The following is a 12,358-nucleotide window of genomic DNA, read 5'->3' on the forward strand; positions in this document are numbered from 1 at the left end:
TCAAGCCATTTTATCAACATAAGTGTAAGACTCATCCAACAATGGATCTTAAAATATCGGATCTCATTACCCTTAGGTCCAAAAACAAGGACCCAAATCTGACTCATTTGGATATTTTACGAATAGCCATAGATTCGAATACTCATTGTCATCCCTAAATAGCTATATATTATTTTCTATATTATTAATGCCTTATCTAATATTCAATATGTATTATATTTACAAGAACATAATCATTAAAACATAAATAATGTATGATTGGATAAACTATTTTCTCAAAAAAAATTGGGTGGCACATCAAAAAATCAAAATCCATTAAACTTGGTCATTGTTCACAAACAACCAATCAAAACACGCCACCGAACCACACCCTCATACGGTGAACCCCACCGGAACCTACCCGCGCATCTCTCTCTTCTCCTCTCCATTCAAAAATTCTGCAAAACTCTCTCATTCTCCTTCTTCTCTCATCATTCTCTCTCTGCAAAATGACCGAACCAACCGAGCCAGCCACGTCATCATCTAACCCTTCTCCAATGGGCCCCACATCACTATCAGCAACGGACCCAACCACCTTGGTTCACCCACGTCGCGAGCTTTTCGAGCATGGTCTCTTACCAATCCCGAAGCTCATTTTCTCAGACCCAACACAAACCCTAATCCCTCTGAAACAGAAGCTTCTGGAACAATCTTCAAACCACCGAGTCGACTCAGCCTCAATCGCTGAGTCGCTTCAGATCTCAATCGATCACGCTAGGCTCGTCCTCGATACTCTCGCTTCGGTTCTCCCTTCGGATTCCGAACCTCTTGTAACTGCTAAGCCTGGTGAAAACGACGCCGTTGGCGTCGACGTTTTCGATCTGGTTGTGTTTCTATACGTTCAATCGTATAAGAAGCTTCTTCCGAGAACGCATAAGGATTCTGCTGCTGTCAGCGATGTTTGGCCTTCTACTTCTGCCTTTGATGGTTACTTATCCGCTCTCTCGCCGCTTCAGGTTAATTCAATTCTCCTTGTTTTTTTTTTCGATTCTTCAAATTGAAATGCTGGCGATGCAATTTTCTGTGTGTTTTTGACGAATGCATGATATAATTACTTTAGTTTTGGAATGATTGATGGTGGTTGCTAACTTGCTATCAAACCTTTGGATTAGGATTTCGTTATAGTTGTTATCTATTTCGGAATATCGAAAATTGAAATGATTTCAATTGAATGAATGGATTTGATTTGGAAATCAAGGTCCAGTTTGTTTGGAGTTAATTAACAAAAAAATGGATCTTGGTATAAATGCTATCGGGAAAGCTGAATTTGTTTAATTTCCCCCAAATAAATGTACCAATCAAGCATCCAACTCGAATGACCCGGATAGTAACTATTTTTTAATTAAAATCCTTTTTAAGGAAAAGACCTAAACAAATGGGCTCCAAATATGTCCTTTGGAACTCATTACAGAAATTCGGATGTGAATTATTATTTTCTATTGGTACTCAATTTTGGCCTTTAATGTTTTGCAGCTTGTGCGCAGCAACAGTCGGCGGTTCATGCCATCACAGGCTGATGAAGAGGCACATCAGTTGTCGTATCTGCAAAAGCATTTGGCTAACATTCTGTCTCTTTTAGCAGAGCCAGTGGAGGGGGAGGGCGAAGGAGAAGAATCTCTGGTTTGTTATTAATTTACTGAATTCTACTCATAAGTTGTTGATTTCCACTTGACTAGATTATTTTTCACATACTCTTGATTTTTTTTTGATATTGCCACATTATATATTTCATGTGAAGAGATCCTGTGAAGAAAAATTGTTTTTTTCTGCTGTTTATTTCATGAAGAAGGAACACCTATTTAAGGATGTTGGCCACTGTAAGTATTTGGCAAATCGAATCCCTTTTCGAATCAGAAATCCGGCAGGATTACTAACAAGAGATAAAACAATATAGGAAACACAATATAAAAAAAGGAAGAGAATAATTGAGTTTGATTAGTGATCAATTCTGACCAAACCCAATAAAAGGCATGTTAAAACACTGTATAAATGCATAATTGAATCATATTAATGACATAAGATAACATATGTCAAACAACTCATTTAGTCGACTCGGCTACCATCAAGGCTCTCTACATTATTTGTGTGTTCAACAACACCCTCGATGGGCTTATAAGTTAGTATACAAGCTTATTTGACCAAAAATAAGTCAGTAGTCTTGTTTTGTGAAGGAAGTCTTTTTAAAAGTCATGCATATAAGCTCTAATTTGGGGGATCACATCTTCTGTTCCACAAATTGTGTCACTTGGTGTGATTGGTTTGGAAAACACTTAATTTTTAAACTTGTAACTTCAATATAGTTTTTTCAACCAATCAAAGCTAAGTGACAAACTTTTTTGGGATAGCAGATGTGCTTTGTTTCACACATTGTGCCACTTGCTGTGATTGGTCATAAAAACAAATTATTAAACTTTTAACTTCAATATAGTTTTTCAACCAATTATAGCAAGTGACACATGGGGTACATACTTTTTAGGACAACATATGTGCTCCCCGAATTTGGTAAGTCAAGTGAAGTGATTTTTTACACCATTTTACATATTAGCTTGTTGATCAACAATTTTTTTTTCAGACACTTCCAATTCAATCAGCTAGCATATCAGTCAAAAGCTTTTAGCCTAGGACTTTTAAGCTTTGCAGCATGCTTTTTCTGGGTTCATTTAGCCTTTAAAGCCAGTAGTGCCAAGCCAGTAATTCATATGATGTGTAGGTAGCACCCTATGCAAACCAGGCAGAGTTCTTGAATGTGAGGCAAATTAGTTGTTGTATTTTTTTTGTACAAAGCTTTAGCTCCTGCGAAATGACATTACAACAACAACCAAACGTTAGCCTCACTAGGTGGGTCGGCTACATGGATCAGACGACACTATAATGTTTTATCTTATATCATGTCTATTGATAAATCATTGATCTCTAAATCATTCCTAATCTTTTGACCCATGATTTTTCTTGGCCTCCCTTTGCCTTTAGAAATTGAATTATCCTCCATTTTGTCTACTCTCCTTATTGGGACTTCTAACTGTCTCTTCTACACATGTCCAAATAACCTAAGATGTGATTTTACCATCTTTTCTACAATAGGAACTACCCCAACTTTTCCCTAATGCCTTCATTCATAATCATGCCAAATGACATTAGTTTTGTTATTTTTAATTGCTTAATATTAATTAGATTAAGCATATCATTTTGTTGTGGGCTTGTTACCAAATTACCATATATGCAGCTGTTAATAATTTTGGACTAGATCGGTATCCTTTTGTGTCCCTTCCATTATGACTGAAACTTGGTATTCTGATTTTTGACATGACACTAACACAGTAGCACTACAATGTCCTGCAAAGAAGAAAACATGATTCTGTAGCATGTCTCACTCTGATATTTAATTTAATTGGGTTCATAGGGGATTTATATGTAGAATAAGAATGTCATGCAAGTGATACTATATTTGATCAGAATTCATGTATGCAATTCATATTTATTTTTAACACTCACCCAATTTATTAGTGACCTCTATTTAGGAATGAAGCTCCCCACCTAGCGGGATAAAGGCTTGTTTGTTATTTTTTTATTTAGAAATGAAGCTGGGGTATGATATGAACAGTGAGCTTTGGCCATTTGGGTTAGGAATGAATGTGCTAAGTGGCAATTTATTTCTTTGATTAAATGCTTCATTTTAGTAATTTATTTTTTCTATTGTGTCTTTAAAATTTATGTTTTGCTCATTTTTGTGTCCCATTATTATATTGCTCATTTCATGTCGTTTTGTTTTAGGTTTTAACTATGGATAGGTTTGAGCACCTAGGGCTTCTAGTTCAGTTTGGTGATAAGGGATCTGGAGGAAATTCTTTGAGTCAAATGTCTCCTTTTTTTGCAAACTCGGATCCTGACATGCCTGCGGTTCCTGTTCCTGCTGCACATGTTCATGATTGGCTTCTGCAGAACATAGCTTCTGCTTTGGAACACATTTCTGAACGTACCTCTTCAAAGGAAAATGGTCCAGCTAGTGCCTCTGATCAGGATGTTGCTATGACTGATGCATCTGCTGTTAGAGGCTCAACAGGTACAAGAGGCGCAACTTTCATTGAAGGGATCTCTAAATCGTCATATGTGAAGAATGCATCTGACATGAAAGGTTACTCTATTAAGGTTTGTTTCTTAGCATCTTCTTTTCGGATATTTGTATTTTTTTTTCAAGTATAATTTTTGCTCACATTTTATATTTATTATTTATAACTTTTGATATATCATTGATGCATTGATCCTATGTAGGTTATTAACTCTTCATATTATTTTTTTGGATTCATTCCTCTCTTGTTTTGGAAGTTAAAGGTATGGTCCTTTAGGAGAGGGAAAGGCTATATTTTTTTTCTTAAATGAAAGGATCCACTATGTATGGTTGTAGGGTCCCTGATTATATTTCGAAAATATGTGTCTTTCTCTCTCCAGAGGGACCATATCCCGTTCTTCCAAATCAGGAGAGGATCCAAATATACATCGGTATCTGTTTCTGAATAGTAAGCTATTTAGTTCTAAGTATTCCAACTTGATACGTTGTTATAATAAACCGATTTATACTTGTTTTTTGGTATTATTCATACACAGTTTTCTGTATTAAAAAGATTGTATGCTTTATGTGTAAAATCAGTTCTGAGGAACTTATTTAACCAGATATAGCTTTAGATTGATGATGTGAATATCATAGGAGGATAAGATATCTTCCATCAATAGGATTACAGCCAGCCCACATGGGTGCTAGAGCTTCAGGGTGTAGTGGGATTTTAGGATCCAATTGCAATGCATGGGACTTCTTGAGTCCCACCTCAGAAGTTTGGGATTGTGGTGTTGGGTAAATATGGCCAGGGCTGTGTGGGGTTTAGTGGGATGTTAGGATCCAAATGCAAGGTTTGGGACTTGATTCCCACATCAGATGTTTGCGATTCCGGTGTGAGGTTTATATGGTCTTGGGCTCTGCAACCACAACAGTTATTAGGTATTGCGGTATGGTTTTCCTCAGATTCATATGAGAATGTCTATCAACCAATATATGGATAACAATATTGGTTATATTAGCATATTTGAACATATGATTTATAATAATCAATGCCAGTAAATCTGTTTGGGTGGGTTAATTTGGTTTTTCATGATGGTTTGGGCTTTGAGCATCCCTACCATGTAATTAAGCTTTTGGATAGTTGATTCCTTGAAAAGATCATCAGGCTTGCTAATTTTTGAAGTTTTGTTGTAGTACTTAAGGACTGTTATTAATCAGCATCTTCTGCCTCATGTGTTTTGGACATTGAGAGATCCCTAGTCTTGAGAATAATGTCAAGATTGGCATGGTAGTAAAAACTGTGTTCGGTCATTGCAGGTTCTAAATTGCCAAGAGTCTGCCATCTACGTCCTAGCACCTTTGAGATATGCCACTGTCTATGGATGCTCAGATGCTACAATTGTTCTAGGAGCAGTTGGCAAGGTAACAACTTGTGTTCTGTTTTTTAGTGGAGCATAATGTGTCTGTACATATACAAGGAACAATTATACATTTCTTTTCCTACCGGAATGTGAAAAATAATATTATTTTATCTCTAAAAAAGAAATAATACTGCACTGTCATCTTTAAATGGTAAGGTGGGATAAAAGGAAAATGGTAATGTATGACAACTGTCCAGTTGGCTTCAAGTGAACGAGGTTTTCTCAGTTTAGTAAAGTTATAGTAGTTAAGGAGTGTGGAACTTGCTCTTTTTACTAAACAAATCTTACTAGTACTATTTACTAACATATGCTGGAGGTGATTGTAGTTGGCATGCTTTGATACACTTCCTATTGGTTAGCAAGATGGTACTCATAAGAGTACCTCGTTCATAGTCTCCTTTTTCACATATATTTGCATCCTGTTATTTTTGTTGAAGGCAGAATCTTAGCCTTATCATATGCATGAGTTCTATATGGAGTGGCAGAAACTCTGATGTTTTTATTGAGTTGAATACTGTTTTCAATAGTATTTTTTAACTTATAAGCAAACATGTAGCTTATATAGGGTGTGTGTCTCCCATCTCTAAAGTGTTTGCATTTCCAATTTCCTTATCCGCAAAAACTCTTCTATAGTGGTAAACAAGAGTGGAGTTCATGTTTAAGAATGGAAAAGAGAAAGAAAGTGGAGAGATGGGAATCTATCTAAGATTGAATCTGCAAAAGTAAAGATTTCAACTGTTTTTGGTTAGGGTAATTATAGCTGATATCTACTTGTATGAATGCAATAGTTTTCTGTGCTACTTTCTGTTCAGCACAATAGATTTAAAGAGGTGTTTTTTCATTTGGTACTGCTTTCGTGCTTTGCAAGACAGTCCTTCCAGCCTCCAGGTATATGAAAAATGCCAGGGAACGTGATTGTTGATGCGCACATGCGCTTATGCATAATACAGTAATCTGTAATGTTTTGTTGCATACAGTCTGGCTTCAGCTGATGTGTTTTACATGAAATAATTGTCCATCCACCAAACTAACACCTTTTGAGAATGTCCTGTCAGATGCCAGCTTTTTTTTTAAATCTTAGTCTTGGATGAATCATCTTCTGGACTCATGCATTCCAAAAAGGCATAGACTTTCTACTTTAATAATACAATTCACTCATCATTTAAAAAATGCTTATCTCATGCATACATGTGCTGTCTATGTTGGGTAACTGACTTGATAACTAGGAGGCATTTTACTGATCTTCTGCCTACCACAAGTGATACAACACATTGTGTTTTATCTTTATTTCTGGTAAGTAAGTTGATCATCACATATTTTTTCTTTGACAGGCTGTAAGAGTAGAACACTGTGAACGAGTTCATGTGATTGTAGCAGCAAAACGTGTTTGTATTGCCAACTGTCGTGAATGTGTTTTCTTTTTGGGAGTGAACCAGCAACCTCTTGTTATTGGTGATAACCATAAGCTGCAGGTGAGCTTCTTCATACACTTTTTCGTGATATATAAAGTTGCTAGACATTACAAAATCTAGCACTTGTGTTTAGGCCTCATATAGTCATATGATATGCCCTACTAGAAGAATAGAAAATGCAAAATAATTGATGTGATGTATCCTATGATTCTTATCCGATATAACCTAGCACAGCAGAATTGGTTAATAATACATTTCTTGGTTATAGAAAATTATAATTATAATTTTATTTTTTGATGTAAATTTTACTATTTTTACCTGTTGCGGCTTATATAGTCTCCAGAATTAGTGTCAGCTGCAGGATTTCAATATGTTATGATGATAGATTCTTGTATTTACAATGGCAAAATACAAGAACATACTGGGAGGGAACCAAGGTCCTTTTGCTTGAGAAAATACTGCAAATATTAGGAACACACACCTTAGAAAATGCAAGAAAAGGATAGAAAATCAGAGCTGCAAATGACAGATTCTGCCACTTGGCCTAAGCCACCAGAAGCACTCCCACATCTGTTATGTCTCTCCGCTACTCCCCCTTCCCCTCTATGCATGTAACATTTGCTCTCGGCCATGATTGCATAATTACTTTCTTCAATTCCCTGCTGCCATGTTTACAATCTGTTACACTTCTTTAACCCTCTCCTTATCCTTTGTAACATCCTTATTTCTCCTTTTATAAACCTGCATAACCTCCCCTGGCCAAACTCTCTTCATCTAGTTCTCCTTGCTTTCCATTCTCCTGTATACGTGTGAAAGGTCCATAAAAAACCCTTCCATATCAGCTTCACTTTGTCCTCGATTTGAAAAATCTGGCAATGCATCCCAAATGACCTCAAAATCCTCCCAATTGTTCTCATGGGTGGTTAAACTACCCTATTTGATTAGTACTTCAGTGGCACAATTAAGCAGCATGCAGACAGCCGACACTTCAGCAAGGCCAACTTGCAATTTCTAATCTGTTTTGAGAAAACTAGATAGTTGTTGGTGTGGGATGTCTGCATGTAGATTGTAGTGCCCTTTGAATTGAGTTGGGACACATGAAAAATGGAACAAACTCTTGCGGAGTCGGTAACGCTAGACGATAAGCCACTGCCCCCACCTTTTCTACCACTTCTTATGGGCCATAGAAACTACAACTTAATTTGTCATTGATGCACCTGTCCAAAGACATTAGCGTATCTGGCTGAGCCTTCAAATAAACCATTTCCCCAACCTAAAACTCAACCTCCCTGCAATGTTTACCAGCCTGTAGCTTCACCCTTTACTGAAGGTTTATCAGGTTCTGCTTAAGCTCATTCAAAAAACTGTTCCTAATTTGAAGCAATTGTTCGTCTTAGCCACTACTGATCTGTCTGATTATGGATGATGACTCACTCCCTGCCATATAACACTAACACCTTAAAAGGACTCATCATATGTGTTATAGGAAGAGTTGAACTAAAAATCTGCCCATGCTAACCGTTTCACTCATTGATTTGGGTGATCATTCACAAAACATCACAAATAAGTTTCAATGGTGCAGCCATCCAGCTAGTCACCTCGGTTTGAAGTCACAGACTCTACCTCTTGACCTAACCACCCAAATGACTCCCAATCTTTGTTATGTCTCTTCTCTATTCCTCCCCCTCCCCTCTGATCCCATCCACCATTGCATAATTTTTTTCCCAATTCCCTGCTGCCACATGTACAGTCTTTTTTACTCTCACTCAGCCATCTCCTTTGCCTTTTGTAGCATCCTTATTTCCCCTTTCATAACCCCGTAACATCCCCTGCTCAATACTCTCTGTCCCATTCTCCTTCTTCCTTTCCCTTCTCCTAATACACGTGTCAAAGGCCCATCGCATAATATTTTGGTCATTTGGATGTCATTTGGCCTCCTTTGTTACTAAAATTGTCTCTTAAAGATGCAGGGAAAATTTAAAAAAAATCACTGAAAACACCGAGCAGGCTATACATGACTGTGACACATGAGTAAATACTAGTGTTTTGATTATTAATTTTAACAATGGTCTAAATTTTATTTATAAGGTTTGGTTAATATAATTAGAGAAAAAGGTAAAATATTTACTCCATGTCTGTAATTAAGCTTGAAGTGATGTAATTGACAGACTGTAAAAGACTTGCAAGATTATTTAATTTGATACTCTGCAAGGGGAAGCATTGAGTAAAACGTCAAAATCTAATACAAATTTAATAACCATTTATATCAATACTAATGTATGAGTATTTGGTTATGTTAATTCTTATAAGAGGTCCACATTTTGCTGACATTTTTGCTTCTTCCATCAGTTCTAGCTTGTGATAATGTATATATGTGTTTTTCTTTAAAATCCTCAGTCTTCTCATCTGGATTCATTGTTTGAAAACTTTCTCCCTCATGATGTTTTCAGGTGGCTCCCTATAATACTTTCTACTCCCAGTTGGAGGCACATATGAATGAAGTTGGAATTCTGCCTACGGTGAATCGCTGGGATGAACCTCTGGCATTGGGCATGGTTGACCATCATGATTCGTTATCTCATCCAGCAGGTGTCTCTGATGCTCAAGCCGAGTCTGCTACACAGGTGGACCCTGATCAGTTTACAAATTTTCTGGTATGACTTATTCTTTTGCACTGATGAATATTTTTATGTAGTCACGTTTATTTTATTCGATATGTTCACTATTGGGATATCTATTTTGTTAAAAAGGGATATCTATTTCTTTCGTCCTTTTTGTTAAAAAGGGATATCTATTTCTTTCTTCTTTATTTGGTCATATACTTCATTTCTGCCCATATTGTTGGTATGCAGATTCCAAACTGGCTTGGAGGAGAGTCCACTGGGTCTACAGAAAATAATCCATTCACATTACCGGATATTTATATGGCATCTCAGCTTAGAAATGTATGTCCACAGTGTTAACCAATGAATATATTTGTGATTGGATTTCTAATTTGTTCTGTCTTCAAACTTTAAGTAGCTGTGCTTGAGTTATGTTCTAAAATTGTTTAGTTGAATGAAAGTGTTTCTTGTCTTGTCTTCAGCAAAAGAATCTAGGGGAGATAAGGCAGCTCTTACGAGAAGCACCTTTAGAAGAAAGTCGTAAAAAGGAATTGTCATCTGCGCTCCATGTGTACTTCAAGGACTGGTTATATGGTAACTGTCACTCTTTTTCTTTAATGGCTTTTCTGGGTGATAATTCTTGAGTTCCTTTTTGGTAATACATTTTAGTGCTATTTTTTGGTGATTTTTTTTCTAACGCCTTTTATTCAAAAAAAATTCAACTTTTCACCTCTACCAGGAATGTCCAATGCTGTCTTCCCTCTTAAAAAAATACAGACTGTCTTCCTGTTAAACAAATATTTTTGGGTTGCGTCCTTTAAACTTGCCTCTTGCAAATGCAAAGTAAGGTTGCCTCCTATGGACCCACATACCTTCCCCGGACCCTGCATATCACACGAGCTTTATAGCACCAGGTTGCCTTTTCTAGCATCCTTTAAACTTGGATTTATTCTGTACCAAGCGGACTGTTTCACTGGTGAATGTTTTGCGGTTCTATGGAACATTTTAATGTGTTACCCTCTAAAGTATTGGCCATTGGATTCTATATTTGGATTCATTGAACAATCACCAACAGTCAATATTACTGCAGTTGGATAGGCTTGCCATAAAATTCTTCTTTTTTAAGGATGCCTTTTTTTGTGTTGCTGCCTGTGCTTTGAATGATGAATTGTTTAACGACATTTACAAGTCATGATCGGTGAGCAATACTATCATATCTTTATATTTAAATAGCCATATCAGTGAGCAATATTCAGTGGTCAATGTTGCATTATTTATTAAGAAACCTATAGCTCTTTCAAGAATTTAATTTTCTTCTGCTCCAAGGAACACCTGTATACAGTTGTGCAGATTGTGTTAAATCACCATGCTAGTTCCTCTGATCTTAGCAAAAACGCACATGCATGTTTATATTTTAGGATAACTTAGATTCTGAAGTTTATACATTGATAGTTTCTTGTTTATAGCAGATACGGGGTTGTGAAGGGAGGAGATAAATGTCAATGCTTGTGTCTTACCTGAATTAGCCTCTAAATGATACCTGGAGCTACAAAGCTCCCGTTATGTGTAGGGTCTAGTGTAGGTCAAACACACAATGTGTGTCCCTAACCTAAATTACCCTTTCAATCAGAAGGCAATTGATGAGCAGAATGTTGAAAACAAGGGGATTTAATAGTTGTCTTAGAGTTGTTTGTCCTAAATTTTGTTAAACATATAATGCTAATAATTTTTTTACTGTTGCGTCAGCTTCTGGAAATATTCGTCAGCTTTACTGTCTACAAGGCGAGTGATCGTTTGTAGGATGATACGTCGACACAGTCTGTTTGTGAGTTGGTTACTGGAGGGCAATAGAGGGAAGGAAGGGAAAGGCTTCGGAGCTATGAAATACGTTTGTGAGATAGCTCTCAAGTCTTCCCTTTCTCTTCATTCCCCCTTTAAAAACCAACTCGCAAATAGACCTATAATCTATGGTACAGGACCAAGGTTTTGTTGTTCCTTTTTGAACCTCATCTTCAATTCCTCTGGCCCCTTAGGTAGCTGAGATCAGATTACTTGAATTAGAATACCCACCTATTTAAGCGGTGACATCATTGGCGCACAGATGGAATGAAGGATACTGCTAATCTGATTGTAATAATTCTTTATTTGTGCCAATAATTTCTGTAATATTGTTGGCCAAAATTATTGGCCGTTGTTAAAATTTTCTACCTGCCAATATCCAGTGTATTGTTTTTTTTTTCAACTTCATAGTTTTTCCATTTAATCTAACTCTTCACGAATTTTTGTTGGGTACTTAGCTTATTATATGATTTTGTTTTTGCGACATTAGCATGTCTGATTTGGAAGTAACGAGGATGGGTTGGAGATAACTTGACAATACATAACTTTAATCTTATTAACATACTTAATCTCATAATCTGTTCTATTCTTTATGGTATCATCCTTTTTAGTTGAATCGAACTTTCTAATTTAATTGTGTTTATCTGTTTTGTTTAGAATATACTATCAAACACAAAGTAGTACTTATATTTGATATGTCTATCAAATGCTACATATATGTCTATAAATACTTATTGCCTCCATTATCATTATGAAAAGTAACACTCCAGGGCTTGAAGAAGGAAACAATGACAGCAATGAAAGCTGTTTAAACAACAGAGGCAAAAGAAATCAGCTTTGTCAACGAGTTCTTGAAGCTATTAAGAACATTGAAACTTTAGATGATGAAGAGAACTTTGTTGAATAACCTCTATGAATTTTATTAATGCGTAAAAGAGAGCCAAATGGAAAAGGAGGAATCAAAACTAAACAAAACCGAAACTTACTAAAAAA

At 36.4% G+C, this 12,358-nt stretch overlaps 1 protein-coding gene and 1 long non-coding RNA gene across 3 annotated transcripts; one reads left to right on the forward strand and one right to left on the reverse strand.

The window, feature by feature from the left end:
- LOC109330063 (TBCC domain-containing protein 1-like) lies at positions 358-11,794 on the forward strand. 2 transcript variants are annotated; one of them, XM_019564053.1, is made up of 9 exons: positions 362-995; positions 1,513-1,659; positions 3,811-4,185; positions 5,408-5,512; positions 6,843-6,983; positions 9,374-9,577; positions 9,776-9,868; positions 10,009-10,120; positions 11,273-11,794. In XM_019564053.1, exons 1-9 carry the CDS (start codon positions 489-491, stop codon positions 11,314-11,316), a joined length of 1,728 nt encoding a protein of 575 aa, XP_019419598.1. In that variant the 5' UTR covers positions 362-488; the 3' UTR covers positions 11,317-11,794. The 2 variants fall into 2 exon arrangements, with proteins under 2 accessions (XP_019419597.1, XP_019419598.1); XM_019564052.1 differs by lacking the exon at positions 11,273-11,794 and having other exon boundaries at positions 358-995; positions 10,009-10,185.
- Positions 10,850-11,098, reverse strand: LOC109330064. Its single transcript, XR_002105620.1, has 2 exons — positions 10,926-11,098; positions 10,850-10,895 (listed from the first exon to the last, which is right to left on the reverse strand). It is a non-coding gene; the product is annotated as an uncharacterized LOC109330064 (long non-coding RNA).

The sequence above is a fragment of the Lupinus angustifolius genome, chromosome LG16 (assembly GCF_001865875.1).
Source record: "Lupinus angustifolius cultivar Tanjil chromosome LG16, LupAngTanjil_v1.0, whole genome shotgun sequence".
Lineage (NCBI taxonomy): Eukaryota > Viridiplantae > Streptophyta > Magnoliopsida > Fabales > Fabaceae > Lupinus > Lupinus angustifolius.

Bases quoted from the DNA above. Each gene is read 5' to 3' on its own strand.
- LOC109330063 (XM_019564052.1), top strand. From the start codon at position 489: ATGACCGAACCAACCGAGCCAGCCACGTCATCATCTAACCCTTCTCCA. The intron at 996-1,512 runs GTTAATTCAATT...AATGTTTTGCAG, and splicing joins CCGCTCTCTCGCCGCTTCAG to CTTGTGCGCAGCAACAGTCG. The intron at 5,513-6,842 runs GTAACAACTTGT...TTTCTTTGACAG, and splicing joins TTCTAGGAGCAGTTGGCAAG to GCTGTAAGAGTAGAACACTG.